The sequence below is a fragment of the Filicampus tigris genome, chromosome 14 (assembly GCF_054856515.1).
Source record: "Filicampus tigris isolate MCC_2025a chromosome 14, RoL_Ftig_1.0, whole genome shotgun sequence".
Lineage (NCBI taxonomy): Eukaryota > Metazoa > Chordata > Actinopteri > Syngnathiformes > Syngnathidae > Filicampus > Filicampus tigris.
This window is the reverse complement of record NC_141230.1, coordinates 6,796,774-6,817,922: the sequence shown is the minus strand read 5'-3', so window position 1 is coordinate 6,817,922 and position 21,149 is coordinate 6,796,774. Positions and strand designations below refer to the sequence as shown.

Below are 21,149 nucleotides of genomic sequence, written 5' to 3'. Positions count from 1 at the left end.
GAGTTGTATAAGACTGTTATCCAATTTAAGAGAATTTCCAATGCCAGTTTTGCAAGTACTGCAATGTGTCACCAATGTAATATTAATCAGATTACCTTATTTAAATGAGTGCTGACATATACAGCACATTATTGCAAAGAAAATGTGTGACTTCCACTTTAATACTGAAGTATAGTCATTCTACAGAGGGAGCTTCCACTTCTTCAGTGCACACCTCTTAGAATATTACTAGAAATTCCTCCCTTGTCTGAAAATTGATAAATCTGATAAAACAGCGTTGCGGCTAGAATGAAAACCTATTTCATCCAAATGCTGTGATTCAACCCAATAAATAAAAAGGAATAAAGAATGTTACTCTGGGTTTCAGTTGGCCAAAATACAACCGAAAGGTACAATTTGATGTCAAGAGTATTTTACTGATGTATTTAAAGGGCTGAAGTTGGACATTACAAAAGCATACAAAAATCCCCATGCATTAGCACTACAAGGTTAAACATCACGTATGGTTGACTTGTCCTTGATTTGTGTATTATAAATGCGGCCTTGACAGAATGTGTCGCCACTGTTGTCACCTTTTCAGGACAGCGATCTGAAGCAGTACTGGATGCCCGACAGCCAGTGCAAGCAGTGCTACGATTGTAACGAGAAGTTTACCACATTCCGTCGGCGTCACCACTGCAGGTTGTGCGGACAGATTTTTTGCAGTCGCTGCTGCAACCAGGAGATCCCTGGAAAGTTCATGGGCTACACAGGTAAGCGGCTCCACAAATGAAGGAAAAGACCCAAATACTTGAGCATAACATGAACATCTTATTGTACCATTTCCTAGGAGACTTGCGGGCCTGTACGTACTGTCGAAAAATAGCCATCAACTACACTTACTCGGCAGAGTCGGGCTCCATCGGCGAGGACCTGAACGTCTTGTCTGACTCTTCCTGCTCTATGTGTGTGTTGGAACCCAGCGAGCCGCGGACGCCCGTGGGCGGACGCAAGGCAAGCAGGAACATCTTCCTGGAGGAAGACCTCACCTGGCAGAGGTGAAACCATATTGAAGTCCTTTCTGTTGTTTTGACATTTCTGGTTGATTTATAATGAAAGTCAATGTGATGTTTCGACTGAAAATATCATTCCTGTTCCTGCGCCTCTGTTGTGCTTGTGCCTACCCTCTGCATGGTTACATATGATAACTATAAATACGCTGAACAAAAATATAAATGCAACACTTGTTTTTGCCCCCATTTTTCCATTAGCTCACTTTTGACCTCAGACTTTTTCTATGTACAGAAGGTCTGTTTCCCTCAAATATTGTCCACAAATAGACATTTCTGTTTGTGAGCACGTCTCCTTCACAGAGATAATCCAGCCACCTCACAGGTGTGACGTTGATTGGATGGCATTCTTATTGCACAAGTGTCACTTGGGCTGCCCACAAACAAGGCCACCCTAAAATGGGCAGTTTTAGTAATGAGGTGACCACCATTTGCCTCACCCAATGCAACACATCTCGTTCACATAGAGTTGATCAAGTTGTTCAATATGGACTGTGGAATGTCGGTCCACTCTTATTTTTGGGCTGTGTGAAGTTGCTAAATATTCAGCTTGTAGGAATGAGGCTTTGCTTGATCATTCTGCAACATGAGGTGATAGTCGTGGGTGGATGGCACAACAGGATTTTGTTATGGTATCTCTGTAATTTCAAAATGCCATCTGCAAACTAATTGTTGTAGCATCTGTCCGGGTGACTGGTCTCACTCAATCTTGGGGATGAAGATTCTGGATGAGGAGGTCCTGGGCTGGTGTGGTTACACATGGTCCGTGTTTGTAAGGCTGGTTGGCTGTACTGCTAAATTCTGTGAGCTCCCTTTGGAGAAGGTTTTGGTAAAGGAATGAACTAGGTTAACAGCTCTTGTCCACCACATTCCTGCAGGCAGCTTGCCAGTTGCTTGCAACATCTGTGGCATTGTGCTGTGTGATAAAACTGCAAATTTTCGAGTGGCCTTTTATTGCAAGTAGTCTGTATAACCACCATTCTATCGAATTGGCATCTTGACTTGCCACACCTATGAGGTCAATGGATTTTCTCTGCAAAGGAGAAGGTGCTCTCCGACAACCAAGTTTATTTGAGAGAACTTGGCCTTTTGTGTAATACAGGAAGTAAAAAGATTTTTGAGTTGAGCTTGCAAAATGGGAGCGATAACAAACGTGTTGCATTTATATATTTGTTCAGTGTATATTGTGTAACTTGTGTCTGATCAATACTATTCCATAAATTATTTTTATGTTATGCTCCGGACCAGTGTCGTGCGATGAGGTTCATGAATGATGAGCAGTGACTCCTCTGAAGCTGGATATAAAAATATAATCCAAAGTAGATTAGCCTGTATTTAAATTTTGACCGTAATTGGAACATATGTTTGTTTTCATTGCTTTTAATTATGCTTCAAGTTCTATCAATTCCACATGGTTCAACAATGTGATACCAAAAACAAAATATTTAATATAAGGTCAGGTTTACTGTGGTTGCTGTTTTTTTTGTTTTTGTTTTGGTTTTTTTTGGTCTTTGTTAAAATTAAAAAGCACTTGGTCTTATCTTTTATATTTAAGATGTTATGAAAGTCCCAATTATAAAATGACCGAATCGTCTGGTATCATAATTGTATGTCTGATGTTTCTAACAAACCGATCTATATCAAAATCGGAAAAGAATCCAACAAGTTATGGTCAATTTTTGAGGGCACCCGCTAGGGGTGGGCGATATGGGCAAAAAAAAAAAAATCTCGATATTTTTTCCAAAAACTCGATAACGATAATTTGACGATATTCTACAAAAAATATTTTATATCTGCACTTGCTTCACAGACCAATTGTGGATTGTGGATAGACAGTGAATGTTTAGTCGGACTTGCCGACGGACGGCCGTTCAAAATGATACTTTTGGTGCATTACCACCAGTGCAAAGAAGGTGCTGGTAATGTACAGAAAGTTAACCCGATTAGGGAACAGGGATTTTGGGTGCAACTACAAACTCTAATTTTAATGTGTACAATTCGCACCTGACTATCAGTCGCAGGACCAGCCAAACTATTTTCAAAAAAGTGTGACTTATAGTTCGGAAAAGTGGTAGTGGTTGTTCTTGTTGTATTTTTTTTTTTTAACTCTTCACATGCAGGGGAGGGGACAAGGAAACTCTGCCTCCTCTGCCTGGCCTGATCGAAGGTCCGCGCTCTTGACTTTCTCTTAATTAAATGTATAAAAGGAGAAAGAGACTTTAACTTCAATAAATCATTTTTTCACTAAATTGTGCACTCTTAATCACATTGTCGATTGCAAATTAAAGGTTTCAGTAGCTATGCACTGAACAAGGGTGACCTTGTCCTAGTCCAACGATGCATTCATTTTCCATCACGCTCGTGCTTTGCTACCATTGAGTTGGCGTACTTGAGGCTGCTTTTTTTCCCCCTACTGCTGTCAACTTTCCTCAAAAAAAAATGTTTCTCTATCCCTATCTCTGTTTCTCTCCCTCTCTCCTTTCTCTCTTTCTCTCTCCCCCCTCTCTCTTCTGGCCTAGAAAAACTCCCATTGGGATGAGAAAAACGTGAGTGTCGCCGTTTGTTTTCTTCATTTCATTTCAGCCCACTGCTCTCCTTAGAGGAGACAATTGTTGTTCATGCTCACGCTCAATGGCCATTAGCACTGGTGGAAGATGACAGCAGACAAAATAAAATGATAACGAAGTGTGTACGTGTGTTTCCGTATGTGTTTATTAGCATGATTCATCAAGAACCACAGAAGAGTGTTCTCCCTTCCAGACTCGCCACGCTGCAAGAAGATGTGGGTAAATCTCCCACAAGGAAGAGGTGGGTTAATGGTCTGCCAGCCTATATTTGGACAGTCGTGGTTAAAAATGGGAGTTGAATGAAGGACTTCAGCTGTCGAGTATCGAGCTATCAAGTAGTCGGATGAACTGTATTTTTGCATGGTTAAAGAGCAATCATGAATACAAAAGAGGGAAAAAAGACATCTCACTTAGCAACAAACTACTACCGGTAATTGCTTTACTTTTTTAAATGTTATATTCTGGTAATCAGTTTTTATTTCTTAAATTCATATTGTGCATTGCAGCAAATATACATTTTGGTTCAAGCTTAGCATTTCTGGTATCGAAAACATAAGGCATTCATTTAAAAAAGGCATAGATAGCAATTGTACACAGGGGCGGAGCCATGGGTGGGCCTGGGTGTCCCACCCAGATTGACAGACTGCCCACCCAGTGAGATTTATATTTAAATTTATTATAAATATTTTTAAATTTGTAGTAAATTATTAATAAATTATTTTTTCATTTGTGTTTCATTGTGTTTTTTATTTGATTGAATATTAAGAATGACATAATTGTGATTGTCTAAGGAAGATCTGAACTTCATATTATTCAGTTAGTCATTTTATTTGAATTTACGATGTGTCAGGACAGGAGGATTGTGCTCATTTAGAGAAATATTCAGGCCCACCCTGATTTTTCCAGTCCCACCCATTAGCCACATTATGGCTCCGCCCCTGGTTGTACAACTTCAGTTGAGCAGCCAGCACTTTACCATGCAACAGAATACAGTAGGTTCATGGCAGCGCATTTGAGCTTAACAGCTGACTGGGCAGCAGGCATAAGACAAATATTTTTTATACGACTTGAATTTTTGGAAGTGTTCAAACTAAAATAAAGACACTTCGAGTGGAAATACATATTATAAATGTTTTGAATATTATGAGCTGTTTGTGGCATTGGTGTAATGATGTAATGTGGCCCTCAACTTTTGTAGTACATGTATTGCATCATAATGATTTGGAGGAAGCCAGGTACAGGATACAGTGAGGTCGTCTACAACAATGAATTGGAGTTTTTATCATTAGCTTTCTTCACTGATATACAGTACTTGGAATGACAGGGTGTTACTTCCTTACTGTGAGACTGTGCTCAGTCTGTTTTGCTATCCAACTGAACCTTCTCCATTGGCAAAAGTACTATTTGTAGTATCCGGTCGGGCTAGAAGTGACAAAAATAAACACTAATACTAACATGACGTTACCTTGTTGCTGTAGTGTACCCTAGCGCTGGATGCTGCTGTTATACTGCAGTGCATAGTCTCTACTTGCATCTTCTGCAACAGCACTCCATTTAATTTCTGCCTTCAGTCTCCTCTCAGATGGAATTTGTCTCCTTACTGTGGCCAATAGCCACAAGCCAAGCCAACATGGGATAGTTTTTTGTAACGTAAAAGGATCAATTTGGCCAAAATGGTTCCATGCCCTTTTATTTATTTGGTGTGACGTGTTTTTTTTATTTTTTATTTTATTTTTTTTGATGCTCATCTACCAGGTCTGCTAGCGTCTCTAACCTCTCTCTGGACCGCTCTGGATCCATGGTGCCATCGTACGACAGCTCAGTCAGCCCGCCCACCACACGAGCATTGTCGGGCGCCAAGAGTGTCACCAAGCTGGACCACAGTGAGGAGGAGAGGAAGAACCTTCTGGTGGCTACCTTCTTCCGACTGTTGCCTCGTTTGCTCACTGGGTGCAGATATTGCTGATTTGGTCTTGCCTGTCTTACAGGACTCATCGCAACTAAAAGACCTGTGGAAGAAAATCTGCCACAACAACACTGGTATGGAATTCCAGGACCACAGGTACTGGCTGAGGACCTACCCTAATTGTATTGTGGGAAAGGAGCTGGTGAATTGGCTGCTGAGGAACGGCACCATCTCCAACAGGTACCAAGTCAACTGAAACGTCAACTTAACAAACCTTTCACTGCCTTTGTTCAAATATAGGAAAGACAAACATAAGGTCTATCGATGTCTACAGAAAGAAATGTTAAAACAATATTAACACACGTTCTCATACACAGTCATGCCATGTGTCATCATGTAAAATTACACACATAAGTTGAATGCAGTTTATACAGTATGTGGCGGCAATGTTCCCTATAAACTGTGACTTCACATTATTCCCACTTCCCTTAGAGTTTCAGTAGCGCGACCGAGGGTGCACACTCAGCTGTTCTACTATACAGTAGATTGAAGCATACATTTACACACAGATGACACTCACCACACAATCGCCAAAATCAAGAAAATTCAGCGAAATCGCTCTTTCCTTTGTGCATCTTCCAAGACAAGGCCTTTGCCCCTTTCTGATATAGTTCTCCAAAGACATTTCAATTTTTATGTGATTAAAAAAAGAAAAAAAAAAATCTTCTTCAGGGCACAGGCAATCGCCATCGGCCAGGCCTTGGTTGACGGCCGCTGGCTGGACTGCATCACGCACAACGACCAGCTGTTCAGAGACGAGTATGCCCTTTACCGCCCGCTGCAAGTGAGTAAAACTCCTTGGTGTTTTTCCTCAGCTCGCGTATCATACTGATGGTACCCATCTGGTCCGCAGAGCACAGAGTTCTCAGAAACACCGTCTCCAGACAGCGACAGTGTCAACTCTGTGGAGGGACATTCTGAGCCGTCCTGGTTTAAGGACATCAAGTTTGATGACAGTGACACAGAGCAGCTTGCAGACGAGTCAGACTACAACATATCAAGTATGTGCCACCTGTTTTTTAACGTTAGTGGTTCATTTTGTTGGTCCACTTTCAGATCTGTTACTTTCTGTGTCTTTCTGCCCAGACTCTGGCAACCTCAGCAAGAGGACGTCCGTCAGCAGCTCTCAGTCGGTGGTGGACAGCGACTCTGCTGCCTCCATCAGCCTCAACATGGAGCACAATAACGTCAACTTCCACATTAAGAAGCAGTCCAAGTATCCGCATGTGCCTCCCACTGCTGACCAGAAAGGTATGTTCAAATTGCCATGCATGAAGTCTGCTCACTTGAAATAGATTTACTAACAGTTAACAATAACTGGTTGAGCCAATCCTGCATAAATGTTGTTCCCATCACATAAAAGTTTCTCTGTTTCGCAGCTGAATTTCTCATGTCAGAGGACGGAGGACAGAACATCGTGATCAGCGATGCCTTCATCAAAGGTAGAATCCTTCAACATACATAATAGTTTGACCAAGCCACAAGATTAACAAAGCCGACCATTTCCTGTGTAACTTACGCTTCCCTGTAGAGTCCCTGTTCAATCGGCGTGTGGAGGAGAAGGCTAAAGAGATGTTGTTCACGCCTCTGGGTTGGCACCACAGCTCACTGGACCAGCTCCGGGAGGAGAACGGAGAGAAGAAGGCCATGGAGAGGCTGCTGTGAGTGGAGATGAACCAAGAAAATTCACCTGAACAATAAAATAAAACCCAATATATGCAATATATACATAAGTGATTCTGGTCATTGGCAGCTATATTTAAACAAAATGTTTCCCCCGCTTTCTCAGATCTGCCAATCACAGTCACATGATGGCACTGCTGCAGCAGCTTCTCTACAGCGAGTCACTGTCGCTTTCTTGGCGGGACATCATTGTGCCGGTCGTCCGCCAGGTGGTCCAGACAGTGCGGCCTGACGTCCGCAACTGCGACGACGACATGGACATCAGACAGTTGGTTCACATTAAAAAGGTGAAGGAGCATGTTGGCGACATAAATTTGAGTGTGCGCAATGGTTGAACGTAATCTCTATGTTTGTATTTAGATTCCTGGAGGGAGAAAATTTGATTCAACTGTGGTAAATGGCTTTGTATGCACCAAGAACATTGCTCACAAAAAGGTAGGTCGGGTTTGTTTTGATTTAAAACCTCTCGGTTAATACAGAGCGCAGGCTTGGATTTCAATTCATATGGCGGTATCTTAATTTAAATTTGGGATGTGCGCACTACCTCTAACCTATGCTTACACAGTCATAAAGTCATAATTGCACTAAATATATGCAAGAAAGACACTCCCAGGTCATGAATTTAAAAAAATGTAAGTATGGCAGTAACTGAAAGTGCCTTTTTCTGCTGTGAGAAGACATATTTGCGCCGTTGCACAAATTAGTTTGTAACTGCGCTTGATTTGTAATCTCAGGACTTTCATAAACAGTGGAGCCCCTCTGTGCAATACAGTAGGCTTACTCTGTCTCCTCCCCAACTGTCACCATCCATCAGTCCATTCATTTTCGCTTATCACTTTCGCTTATCCTAAGGGATGAGTTGAAGCCTATGAAAAATTTCACTTTGGCACTATTTTTTCTTTTGTACAAAATTGTCCTTACTATCAATATTTGACCTTTATTACTGGGTGTTTTTTTTCTTTTTAAAGATGAATTCCTACATCAAGAATCCCAAAATCCTGCTGCTGAAGTGTTCCATCGAGTATCTTTACAGGGAAGAAACCAAATTTACTTGCATCGAGCCTATTGTGCTGCAGGTCAGTATTTGTTTGTTGCAACTTTTTGCCATACTTTCCCAGATCCACAAAAGATTTTTCTTTGTTTTAGGAGCGAGAGTTTTTGAAGAATTACGTTCAACGCATAGTGGACGTCCGGCCAAACCTAGTTTTGGTGGAGAAAACAGTGTCACGTATTGCTCAGGACATGCTGTTAGAGCATGGAATCACCTTGGTTATCAACGTCAAGCCGGTCAGTTACACATTTGATCTCATACTGTGACCTCTCCTATTATTTTGAAATATTGTGACGCTTGTGTTGTTTGTTTGCGGGGGTGACTACACTTGCTACTCTTGTTGCTTCAAGCGGACAGGAGGAGGGGTTTGCCTCCTCCGACAGAAAAAAAATACTTTCAACATCACTAGTTAACCTGGTCACCAGTGGTTGTGTTGGCGGCTAAATACCATCTTGGTTGACGGTTTTAACCTTTTTTTTCTGTAACAACCAATCATGGCTAACTTGTTTTCTGAAACTGAGCCATCATTGGTCATTATCTGAGCCCTGAGCAACTGTGATTATCATTCTCAGTCGACAGCAAGTGACAAAATGGCCGCCCCCCCTGAGATGGCTAAAAACGGGTGGATTTTACTGCGTAACATATATTTCACAAACACAATATTAATCCGAATGCTATGTTTCGACTAGAGGGCTTGCGAGATGCGCAAAACTCATTGAGAGTTACAGAAATTGTTTGCAGTAATTGACTCCAAAGTTGTCTAACAAAATATTAAGGGTAGCATAGTTTTTGTCCAGGCCTGTTTCATGAGTTTGTTTTTGTAAAATCATTCTGTTGAACATCAATTCAAATAAGATATTTATTTTTCATTAGTTAATTTTCATGATTTTTTTCTTTCTTTTATCAATAATATATTATTGTTTGTTTGTTTTTTATTTTGATTATTTGTCTTTCATTATATGAGGGGTACCCCAAAAATGTTAATGTGTGTATGTGAATTTGAGAATAACAAAATAAATAGGTGGGGATTCACTGTATTTCTTTTTCAATTTAGCAAGTGTTGGACCGAGTGAGTCGAATGACCCAAGGTGACCTAGTGATGTCCATGGATCAGCTCCTTACCAAGCCTCGGCTGGGCACCTGCCACAAATTCTTCATGCAGCCCTTCAGCCTGGCCAACGGTGAGTGTTTACTTTCCCTCTTTCAGTGAAGGTAAATGTCCCTCGTTTAGGCAGTGAGACATTTGTCCGTCTGTCTGTGCTTTCTCACAGAGGATGTCAAGACGTTGATGTTCTTTGAAGGCTGTGCTGCCCACCTGGGCTGCTCCATCAAGCTGCGTGGCGCTTCCGAATACGAGCTGGCCCGTGTGAAGGAGATCATCATGATGATGGTGTGCGTGGCCTATCACTCGCAGCTGGAGATCTCCTTCCTCATGGATGAGTTTGCCATGCCACCCAGCTTGGCCCAGAGCGCTTCCTTCCCCTGCTTGCTTGATGGCATGTCCCCCAAGGGTGAGGCGAATCCAGAGCAGATGGATGAGGAGAGACACGACACGACTCTGAGAACTTCTGATGATGATTGCGCAACAACATCTGGAAATCTAGAGGATGACATGTTTCCCCCTGGAATGGAAATCAGCCAGGAACAATCAAGGACATCTGTTCCCTCTGTCCAAAGTGAAGAAGCTGGAATCAAAGAGACTAGGACTTCGTCACCGTTTTCCAGCCCTCCTGCTCCTCCTCTGTCAGTATCTCCGCCTTTTCTCATGGAGGAAGATCAGCAGCTGACAACAAACACATTTGGCAGGACATCTGATGATGATACATCGGAGCAAGGAAACCACGAAAAGGAAGAGGTGGAAAGCACCGAGGATAAGGGGTCAGAAATATCGACACCCAGGTTGTTCCGAGACCCCCTGCAGGACGACACGGGCCTGTTCGTGGCAGAGCAGGTGACGTCGACCGATGACCGCCTGAAGTCCATCTCTGCTGTCTTCAAGCAGGAGCTGAAGGACATCATCTTGTGTATCTCGCCCTTCATTACATTTCGAGAACCATTCCTCCTCACGGCTTCTGGCATGCACTGCCCCAGCAGGGATTACTTCCCTGAAAAGGTATCTAGATTTTGCGTGCATCACAGCAATATACTTCATCAAAATACTCCCAAAATGTTCTGACAGACTTAGTACCAGAAAATGTCTATTGCGGTGGTGGTGATCATTGCTGTATCAACATGAAATTTGACTTGGCAACACAATTCAACAAGAGCAATCTGACAGTGACCAAATGGGTCCTGTGGTCATCCTCACATGTTCCTTCAATACTACAGGTTTACCTGTCCCCCCTCCTCAACAAGGACTTCAAAGAACTGGATGGGCGCCGGAAGCGGCAGCTCCTCAAAGACTCCGCATCCTCCTCGCTGGTCGGTAGTCAGACCAACGGTGTCGCTCCATTGAAGCCCATCGACGTCCTCCCATGCCACGTCCTCACTAGCACCCGTATCGTTGAGCAACTGAGCAGCAGCCAGGACCTCACCAATATGCTGGCAGAGTACAGAGCAAAGGGAGGGAGAATTCGGCAGAGGGAAGCCAGTGACCCCTTCAACGCCCCCAGCGCAGTTGGTCTTGTGAACGGCCACAATAGGACTGAGGAGACGCCCTTGCCACCTATCAAGGGCCCTATGAAGGCCGATGGTGAAGACGACAAACCAACCAAGCAGAGTGAGATGAGCTTGACCCCTAAGGTAAGGATCCACAGCTCTGTGGTTCTTCTAATTTTTTTTGTTATCTTGCCTATAAATTGTGATGTTTTTCGTTGTCAGATGGACTGTCTAACGCCCATCAATCATCAGCGACTGTGTGTGCTCTTCAGCAGCTCCTCAGCTCAGTCTAGCAATGCCCCAAACCCCTGCGTCAGTCCCTGGTAAACTCTTACACTCGATCATAACCACTACAAGTACTAAAAGTTGTGTTGAATGAGTTTTGTAGTCATCAAATTTGTCGAAAACAGGATTGTCACCATGGAGTTCTACGGGAAGAATGACCTCTCACTAGGTGTATTCTTGGAGAGATACTGTTTCAGGTAAAACTAATTGAAATGCATTTAAAAGTATATAAAATCTCTATATAGACAAAAAACATTTATTTTTTTCCATCTTTGCAGATGTACTATAGTGCTGTTTTACTAAATTCAAGTATAATACAGTGGAACCTAAGGTTGATCAAAACACTAGTTAATGGTTATTTTAAAAACAAATTCCCATAGCGATATTTCAAACTGTTGCCACGAGGGTACAGGAATGTACTGTCATTCAAATGTACAAATAAATTAACCACAAATTAACATAACAAAAATCAAGTAATCCCCGCTAAAGCGCTGAGGATAGGGACCATGCTGCAAATGAAGAAAAAAAAAAAAGAATTGATCCTCACCCAAAAATTTATTTATAAGTGCTTACATTAATATTGTAAACAGTATACCACAAACTATGATCCCAAAACAGTTTTTAAATGATTCCAAACTCATCTTAAAACATTGCCCTTAAAGGTCCTATGCCATCAAAATCAAATTTTTTTCACCATTTAATGCATAATAGGTTAAAATGAGCCTGTGACCTGTTTGAAGTTTGACATTTATAGGCCTAGATAGACCAGTCGGACGTCTCATTGCGCCGTCTGATTGATGTAGCGAACACTGTCATAACATCAGATGCCGTTCTGAAGTGTCTGGTGGGCGTTTCAACATGTTGAATCGCCGTCGTAAAGCGTGACATTTTGTCACTCTGATTGGATGTTAGCTAGCGAATCAGCGCACAGGGCAAGAACAGGAAGTGACTAATGCGGATAAACAGTAAGCTATGAATTTCACCTTTGCCGCCTTAATCTTCTTACAAGTACTCGGGCGAGGGTTGACAATGTAAGTATTGCACAATATTGTGTCGAAAGCGTGAGGGTTTGCTTCATGTGGGAGTTCATCGTCAGCAAAAAATATAGCGGAATGCATTCTTTACGTTTTTATATTCCGCCTCCGCCAATAGCTTTCCAGTTGGCTTTTTCTAACCCTGAGGAATAGTGACTACCGCCGCACAAAGTATGGAAGGGTATTACATCTCACGCATGCGCAGAAGGTACTTAATGGTCAGCGTCGCTGTCTGTCGTTGCGGTGTATTTTTCCAGCGCGACATGCAGACAGTCGGCCGGACGCCACAGGGGGTAAGCGTTGGTCACTGTTGGCCGATGTCGAATTTGTAAAATGCTTTGTTACAACTCTAGCTGTTATAAAATGCGCTATATAAATAAAATTGTAATGTATTGTATTGTCTATCTGGGCCTTATGGGGTTTAGTGTGTGCAATGGCCGTTTGAAATGCAAAAGACAGCAAAACGAGCCAATCTCTTTAAGGTGGTGTTGTGACAGATACGCTTCTCATTATTTGTGGTTGGAAAGCGCCTACTCAACTCAGGAAAAATGGCTGAATGACAACGTGGCATTTGCACGCAAGCGAAAACTTTGACACCCTGCCATTAGACACGTTCTGACTGCGCCCCTGCTCTATGGTTATTGTTACACTTTTTACCTTTACATCGTATTGGGATCACGATTTTGGATTTCGCTTCACTCAGGTCGTCCTACCAGTGTCCCAGCATATTCTGTGAGACTCCCATGGTGCACCACATCCGCCGCTTTGTACACGGCAACGGCTGTGTGCAGATTGTGCTGAAGGAGCTCGATTCCCCTGTTCCCGGTTACCAGCACACCATTCTCAACTACTCCTGGTGCCGCATCTGCAAACAGGTCGCTAATAATAAGGTTGAAGTTAAACTTTGCTGTTTGTGCTCTAATCTTGCCTCCCATTATCAGGTGACCCCTGTGGTGCCGCTGTCCAATGACTCATGGTCAATGTCTTTTGCCAAATACCTGGAGCTGCACTTCTATGGCCACCAGTATACCAGGCGTGCCAACGCAGAACCCTGCGGGCACTCCATCCACAAAGACTACCACCAGTATTTCTCCTACAACCAGATGGTGGCCTCCTTCAGGTAGTTCATAAGCTCTCACTTTGTCTAAATTTACGCCATCCTTTCTTGTAGAGTCCTTGTTCAACCGGCGTGTGGACTAACTCGATGAAATGTCCACTTTCAGCTACACATCTGTGAGGCTGTTGGAGATTTGTCTTCCACGTCCCAAAATTTTTATCAGGAACCAGGGGCCCTCCAAAGCCATCTTACAGCAGGACCTGAAAGACTTCTCCCTAAAGTAAATCAACTCTCCAGTCTGCAACATATTGTAGATGTCTGTCACAAAAACAGGCTGACATCACCAGCAACTTGATTCAGTGGTATCTCTAAAGCCTTTCAGCCGCCAGTTAAGGAGGAACTGAACGTGCATGTAATTATTAACATGGGTTAACTTATTTTTACATTTGTAGACAGACAGACAAAAAATATCTCAAATCACCTTTGAATTTCGCCATTTGTCTTCGATGGGCTACTTAATTTATCACAGCTAAGAATTTAGAACACACTGCCAGTGCAGTTACTCCTTTGATATTTTGTCTAAAGCTCTGACCGTAAAACAAATAAACGTTTCCATTAATTCCAATGCGAGACATTGTGTTCAAATCCAAACAAATCGTTGTCTAATCTCCGTAAATAGTCTGTCAGAGATGCCAAGTGTTTTGTGTTTGAAGGATCTATTTAATATATGGCATTTTAAGTATTTTATGTATCAGCAATAGTGCTGCATTTTGATTTTGACTTTTGACATCTGCACAATAAATGCTCTCAAAATTCTTATTTTACATGTTTTAAAATCAATTCAGCTTTGCTAATTGATCATACAACCCAATATGTTGTGATGTCATTCTGTAAATAAACTGTCACTAAATTATTGAATTTAAGACATCGTATTGTATAAATCTAAACTAAAACCAAGATTAAAAAAAAATAATAATAATTTCCAGAAATAAGTCATCAATATTTGTCACTTGAAGCTCTTCAAAGAAAGAACATATGTAAATATTAGATATTGTTTTTCTGGTGGCAAGCATTTGTTGTTTTGACTGAGATGCAAATTTTCCTGACAAAATCCAAATCGTCACTGTCCTGTGAAAAACACTTATGTCCATTTTTTTTTTTACAATTTTCACATTTTTCCGTGAATGGTGTTTCCGCGTTACATACATCACATGAATGTGAAATAAAAAAAAAAAAAAATCCAGAGTTGGACATAAGTGTTTTTCACAGGACAGTGACGAGAATCCAGAATATTCATGAGAGGTGAGGATAGGGGGTGGCATCTCTGGGCCTTAGAGGTTTCACTGTACTTGAGTGAGTTCACTGCACCAAATAATTTTGAATGCATTGTCCAATAGTCTCTTGTGTCTCTGATCTCAGAGTAACGCAGGTTTACTTGGCCATTGATGATCGCCTCACCTCCCTGAAGACTGAAACCTTCAGTAAGACTCGAGAGGAGAAGATGGAGGACCTCTTTGCCCAGAAAGACGTAGATCCTTTGTCCTTTCCTCCATGTACAATCGATTTCCTCATACCTCCTGCTTTTTAATGTTGTCCGTGGCATTTCTGCGTGCAGATGGAGGAGGCCGAGCTACGCAGCTGGATTGAGAAGCTCCAAGCGCGACTTCAGGTCTGTGGTCTGGATTCTCCGCAGCAGCTCCAGGCAGTGCTAGAGTCTCTAGTGTTGAAGAAGCAGAGCCTCTGTGAGATGCTGCAGTCGTGGAACAGCAGGTCGTAGTCGCGGCTGCCCTTGACCGCCGTCACATTTCTAAGCATGTCGCTGAGTTCCTTCACTCGTGCCCTCCTCTCAGGCTGCAAGACTTGTTCCAGCAGGAGAAAGGCCGCAAGCGTCTGTCGGTCCCCCCGAGTCCAGGCCGTCACCGACAAACTGCCGCTGATGACAGCAAGGTCAGTGCGGTACGTTCAGGTGGCGACAAAATTTTGTCCTGACTTGACGCTTGGGTTTGTTTTTTTGTTTTTTTTGGAATGACAGAGCACTCTAGACTCCTCACCACGTAACCCCTCGCCAGTGGTGCAGAACGGCGACAAAGGTAAGCCTTCAACCATGTGTGAAATACTGTTCAGCAAAGCAAACCTAGGAAGTTTTCTTTTTGGACAGAGGACCGTCACCTCAACACTTTGCCCTCCTCTTCCTCCTCCTCTACCACGTTGCTGTCGCCCGGGGAACCTGGAGCTGAGCCAAACACGCCCGGCCCCTCCTTTACGGAGCCGGACTCTGTCAGCATACCGGAAGGTGGATATACGCAGAAAAACTTACAATTCATTTTCTAAAATCACTTTGTGTTCAAATATTCTTTCTGCCTTTTTCCGGGGTCACCAGACGTGTTTGACGGACACTTGCTGGGCTCCACTGACAGTCAGGTGAAGGAGAAGTCCACCATGAAGGCTATTCTGGCAAATTTTCTGCCAGGCAACAGCTACAACTCTATTCCCTTCCCGTTGTGAGTATTGCAGTCACCACTTGGCGCCACAAAACACAAGTTCAGATTTTATTTGGAACATGTTCACATTTTGGGTGTTTATTAGATGAATGTGTTGAAATGTTGATGAAACTATCAGAATGCATAAAAAAAGTCCAGCCGATGTCCGGTGGAAAGCATCGTCTGCAACCATGCATTTGTAGTTTTAAGTGAAAGTGAATTATTGAGCACATTTTTTAATATATAAACTGGGACCTATATCATAAACACGTTTTTTTTTTTTTAATGAAATGACAGTGGTCCCTCATTTTTTCCGGGTTATACGTTCCCCGCAACTGGTGAATTCTGGTGCAATCCTGGTGTATTAATGCGCCTTTTAAATCCTTGTTGTTGTGCAAAGCGAAAGTTTGATTTTTTTTTTTTCTTTACGTGCGTTTATGTACTTCCGGGTAAATGCAACAAAGATGACACGTATTCAACTGAGGGAGAGTTTAATTGAGTTTAACTTTGAAATGGGCATAAAATATCATAATATATAATCAGTGAGGGATAGCTCTTGATTGAAAGAACTGTTCCAAGACCTCCTCCATGAATGCCCATGTCTGACATATTGCTGCTGACCTCGAAGTACATCAACGCTGATTCAATATTTCATTCCCTCGCAAAAGAAAATGATAAATGAAATTTTGCGTTATCTCGCAATCTTTGCGCAACATTTCTTCGACGCAACACAAAGATGTTTTCTTCGCCCTTGTCACCTTAGGGACTTTGTATACAGACATTGAATGAGTTCCGTAAACAAAAGCCTTTTTTTGTTCATTTTTTAAGAAGTTCTGAACGTCTACTGGCAGGCATTGCATTGAAAAAGATTAACATTGATGATTTCCAACGAGGACATGACGTTTAAACCACGTGGCGAATGTTAACACACATAATAACTTTATTATCAGACACATTTAGCAGCACACTCTAGGGTGCGTCTGGAAATATTCTCAGATCGCACACTGCTTCACTCCAACCGTTGGCAAACTCAGAGCGTTGTTGGAATGTGCCGTTCGGGTTATTCAGAGTGCACCAAAAATAGAGAGCAGGTGTGCACTCCAGGCGCTCCAACTGGGCACACGGAGCATCAGGCAGACCAGATGAAAACAGTGCAAGTACGGGATGCTGATTGATTTAGAATATAGGCTGAGTACGCTCTGGTTCTCTGAACACACACACACACACACACACACACACACCCTCACACTCAGACTAATGCACGGGCGTCAGAGTGAATTTCCGAACACGACCCTAAAGTTTTTGTAAAATAAATTTGCCCTCAAAAAACAATCGACATTTCTTGAATGGTCCGACTTGGAAGAAAAAAGGCAACAAAAAAAGAAACCCACACAGAGGTCACAAATGAGACTCCGCGTTTGAGCGAATCCGTGAAAAAGCGAACCGCGAAGTAGTGGTGAGCCAACAGTGTTTTAAAATATTTGTCCCAGGATAAGAATATAAAAATCAATGAGATGTCAGGTGCGATACAATGTGATCGTCGATGACCATCATTTTCCAGATTCAAATGAATTTTGATGTACTTGTAACTGTATGATAAACATTTATGTGCAGTATATATTTGAATACATTTTTATTAGTTTATTGCCAAGTGGTTGAATGTTTTAGTGTTACCATTAAATATGTACCAACTTAGCCACTTTGTAATGCATCAACATTATTAATTGTGCCATCAAACATTTGTATTGGAATGCAGGAGAGGTCAAGTTAAGAACATTGTGGTTGTAGGTCACCATGCATTTGTGATGTTACGTCAAATGGATAATAATTTGGCAAACGTTGAATTAAGGTACTGGAACAATACGGCCAATTACTTTGCTGTAGACAACAAGAGATAAACCGAGCTCTGTTTCAACGGTTATTTTAAGGTACAGTATTTACATCTTGATGGATACAGCAAAATAGATAGGACTAGAATTTAACTCATTCACTGCCATTGATAACATTACTTGTATTTTCACAGTCCAGCCATTCAATCCCAGGAATTTATTTATGTTTTTTTCAAAAGTTAGGGTAAAAGAGGGTCTGACAAGGTCTGGCTGGTTAATTGACTTTGATTGATTTATACCTGCATTTTACTTTTTGTCCAGAACAGTGTTTTTCAAACTTTTTTGAGTCAAGGCACATTTATTTCATTGAAAAAAAATCCCACGGCACACCACCAGCTGAAATTGTGAAAAAAAAAAAAAATCTTATTTTAACATTGAAGAATGACGTTATATTATAACGTCTTGAATAGGAATTAAATAAACACAAAGAAAAAAGTATTTTATAATGTTTCGCATTGATACTCACTCAGTGTGAAACATGGGCCTGTTTGTATGAACATGCGTCAGTAATTCTCTTGTCTCTAAACAAAGACAATTAGCTACCTGCTGCTGCCACCTGCTGGTATGGAAGAGTACTACAATGTAGTAAAAGACATGATTACGCTGCCAGGCGCTAGACCGCACAGGCACACAAATTAGATCATTTCCCACGGCACACCTGACAATATCACACTGGTGTGCTGCGGCACAGAGTTTGAAAAACACGGGTCCAGAAGATGTCACTGTCCACAGCTGTCATCAAACGTGCTTTTCTCGTTTATGCCGAGCACAAATAGTTCGAGCAGGAATTTATTATTAATAAGGAACCAAATAGCAGCGCTCAATATATTCGATGTCACAAAAAAATACTCAGCTGTGACATCATTTCCTGTGTCGCAGTGACCCAGACAAGCATTACCTGATGTACGAACATGAACGGGTGCCCATTGCCGTGTGCGAGAAGGAGCCGAGCTCTATCATCGCCTTCGCGCTCAGGTGACAACTCTTAAATATACCGGTGTGTGTGTGTATATGTATGTATGTATATGTATAATTATTGTTATTTTTTAAAGTAACCGAGTATTGTTGTTTCTGGCCGCAGCTGCAAGGAGTACAAAACGGCGCTGGATGATTTGTCCAAGGCGTCCAACGCAGGAGCGGACGAGGTGTCACAGACCAGCAGGTCTGTCCCGTCTGCTTTTATGTGAAAACCGATATAATAATCCATTCAGAGAAGGAAGTGTATATCAACTTGCTAACTTCTGTCGAGTAGCGGAGAGAGCCGAGCCAAGGGCAGCCCCGCCAGGCTCGGCGAGTCATCCGCGCACAGCCGCAGCAGCACAGAAGCCGACCTACCCAGTGAGTGTTGATGTCTGCATACGTTCATGATCCACCACTTGCTGATGATGTCATCTTTGCTCACGTGTCTTACCTACAGAGGACGCCGATGTGGCCGATAAACAAAAGAAGCAGTCTCAGAATCCACATATTGAGCTGCGTAAGTTTGGTGTTTTTTTTGTTGTTTTTTTTTTTCCTCCTTTCGTATTCCCACTTGATTGCAGTCTTCCCATTTAAAGCTGAAGTCATTCTCGCTCCCTCTGTTTAGAGTTCTCAGACGCCAACGCCAAGTTCTACTGTCGCATCTACTACGCGGACGAGTTTCACAGGATGCGCGAAGACATCTTGGAGAGTGCTGAGGAGGATTTCGTCCGCTCGCTGTCTCATTGCGTCAACTGGCAGGCACGTGGCGGAAAGTCTGGAGCTGTCTTCTACGCCACCGAAGGTCGGACCACAGACTGAAGTCATAATTCCTTCGAAAGAAAGAACTGACACATAAAACAAGAGATAATTCAATATTGAAACAATATCATTTGTTCGAATGAAGTTTAATGCCACCATAACCATACACACCATAAATTAATTAAAGCGGAAGTCAACCCTAACATTATTTTTTCAAGAATATGTTCTATGCAGGCCCACGAGTTCAAACAAGGCATTCGGATGTTTGTGGAATATGATTTAAGCACCAAATTCCACCCGTTTTAGCGGGCGGCCATTTTGCCACTTTCTGTCGCCTGAAAATGACATCCCAGTTGCTCAGGTAACAGCCAATCACGGCTCACCTGTTTTCTGAAGCTGAGCCATGATCGGTCGTATCCTAAGGCTCATTATTTAGCAGGGAAACAAGACCAGGATGATAGAAAGGAACCTTTAGCACACCATTCCGTGCTCACCACCTATACAATAATGGAGTTGACTTCACCCAGCTCAGCTCATTTTGAAAAGGCCTTCATGAAGACCAATTAATGCTTCATTTATGAAATGAACATCCTGAAACAAGATTGGCATTTATTCTTATTTGGTGCGCAGCACTTGCTCTTTGAGATTAGAGCATCATCTTCTTCTCTGTTTCAGATGACCGCTTCATCCTGAAGCAGATGCCCCGCCTGGAAGTTCAATCCTTCCTAGACTTTGCTCCTCACTACTTCACCTACATCACCGGAGCTGTGCAACAGAAAGTGTGCATCACACAGCAGCAAATACACGCATACTCTCCGGATTGACTAATCCATTTGTGTCACAGAGGCCGACCGCTCTGGCGAAGATTCTCGGCGTTTACCGCATCGGTTACAAGAACTCTCAGAACAACACTGAGAAGAAGCTGGACCTGCTTGTGATGGAAAACCTTTTTTATGGACGCAAGATGGCTCAGGTAAGGAAAGTCTGGATTTATTGTATGTCCTGGAAAATGTTCTTTTCGTGGGGCCACCTGATGGGAAAACATTTAATAAGCATGTGACTTCACTCAAATAGTTGAGCACTTTTCATTTCAAATCAAAAGGGTTCTTGCTCTCCCACAGACCAGGGAGAAAGGTGAGCGGCTAGTCACTAGCCGGTTGGCAAAATGACTTGCTGACAGACTGTTTGGTTTGCAAACTTGACTGTCTTTCTTCTCTCATGTTGATGATTTCGTTTCAGATGGTATATGCACTTTCTTCTTTCATTATTGGTTTAATTAAGAACAGATCTGAAATCTATTGTGTAAGTAAAATGATGTTAATCACAATGGATTGTTCTGTGTTTATTAAGTTAAATTGACTGGCATTTTGAGTTCAAAGAAAGAAAAAATAAGTTGAGATAAAAGACATTCAAAATACTTCATTTTTCATTTTTTATTTTACAAAGAAATCGTAATCGCAAAATCGGGTTTGAGAGAAAATAATCGGGATCTTCTTATTAGGCAAAATCGAACAGCCCTACTTTATAGTGTTTGTTAAAGTATTGTGAAAGTTAATCAAATGAAGTGCTGTAGGAAGATGACATCTGTGAAGTGAGCAGGGGCCCAATGGTCAATGTAGAAATCTCCACAGCAGCGCCTCCGAGGATGTGGTCAGCCTCCGATTTTGTAGCCGTCAGTTGCTGTTGGATCGAAACAGCAACCTCCAATTCGGTCGGCATCACCTAATTCCCGAGCCTGGGAAAAGGGGGCAGAAAAAGCATAGAAGCGGCA

At 42.3% G+C, this 21,149-nt stretch overlaps 1 protein-coding gene across 4 annotated transcripts in view; it reads left to right on the top strand.

Moving 5' to 3' along the window:
• pikfyve (phosphoinositide kinase, FYVE finger containing) overlaps positions 1 to 21,149 on the top strand; it is a 34,337-nt gene that overhangs the window by 11,808 nt on the left and 1,380 nt on the right. For 2 of the 4 annotated variants that reach the window (XM_086050984.1, XM_086050982.1), the window contains exons 5-40: positions 581 to 752; positions 830 to 1,037; positions 3,569 to 3,595; positions 3,768 to 3,857; positions 5,372 to 5,525; positions 5,605 to 5,762; positions 6,255 to 6,366; positions 6,436 to 6,583; positions 6,669 to 6,833; positions 6,962 to 7,024; positions 7,114 to 7,243; positions 7,372 to 7,552; positions 7,626 to 7,700; positions 8,234 to 8,341; positions 8,412 to 8,552; positions 9,371 to 9,497; positions 9,588 to 10,429; positions 10,645 to 11,058; positions 11,137 to 11,237; positions 11,325 to 11,396; positions 12,937 to 13,108; positions 13,175 to 13,353; positions 13,457 to 13,570; positions 14,710 to 14,818; positions 14,906 to 15,060; positions 15,141 to 15,237; positions 15,323 to 15,380; positions 15,449 to 15,583; positions 15,671 to 15,791; positions 18,539 to 18,634; positions 18,741 to 18,821; positions 18,912 to 18,997; positions 19,077 to 19,136; positions 19,245 to 19,421; positions 20,054 to 20,157; positions 20,223 to 20,351. In XM_086050984.1, the coding sequence (XP_085907110.1) occupies positions 581 to 752; positions 830 to 1,037; positions 3,569 to 3,595; positions 3,768 to 3,857; positions 5,372 to 5,525; positions 5,605 to 5,762; positions 6,255 to 6,366; positions 6,436 to 6,583; positions 6,669 to 6,833; positions 6,962 to 7,024; positions 7,114 to 7,243; positions 7,372 to 7,552; positions 7,626 to 7,700; positions 8,234 to 8,341; positions 8,412 to 8,552; positions 9,371 to 9,497; positions 9,588 to 10,429; positions 10,645 to 11,058; positions 11,137 to 11,237; positions 11,325 to 11,396; positions 12,937 to 13,108; positions 13,175 to 13,353; positions 13,457 to 13,570; positions 14,710 to 14,818; positions 14,906 to 15,060; positions 15,141 to 15,237; positions 15,323 to 15,380; positions 15,449 to 15,583; positions 15,671 to 15,791; positions 18,539 to 18,634; positions 18,741 to 18,821; positions 18,912 to 18,997; positions 19,077 to 19,136; positions 19,245 to 19,421; positions 20,054 to 20,157; positions 20,223 to 20,351 (5,361 nt within the window). The remainder of the gene's footprint in view (positions 1 to 580; positions 753 to 829; positions 1,038 to 3,568; positions 3,596 to 3,767; positions 3,858 to 5,371; positions 5,526 to 5,604; positions 5,763 to 6,254; positions 6,367 to 6,435; positions 6,584 to 6,668; positions 6,834 to 6,961; positions 7,025 to 7,113; positions 7,244 to 7,371; positions 7,553 to 7,625; positions 7,701 to 8,233; positions 8,342 to 8,411; positions 8,553 to 9,370; positions 9,498 to 9,587; positions 10,430 to 10,644; positions 11,059 to 11,136; positions 11,238 to 11,324; positions 11,397 to 12,936; positions 13,109 to 13,174; positions 13,354 to 13,456; positions 13,571 to 14,709; positions 14,819 to 14,905; positions 15,061 to 15,140; positions 15,238 to 15,322; positions 15,381 to 15,448; positions 15,584 to 15,670; positions 15,792 to 18,538; positions 18,635 to 18,740; positions 18,822 to 18,911; positions 18,998 to 19,076; positions 19,137 to 19,244; positions 19,422 to 20,053; positions 20,158 to 20,222; positions 20,352 to 21,149) is intronic. The other 2 variants (XM_086050985.1, XM_086050983.1) reach the window with 2 other exon arrangements.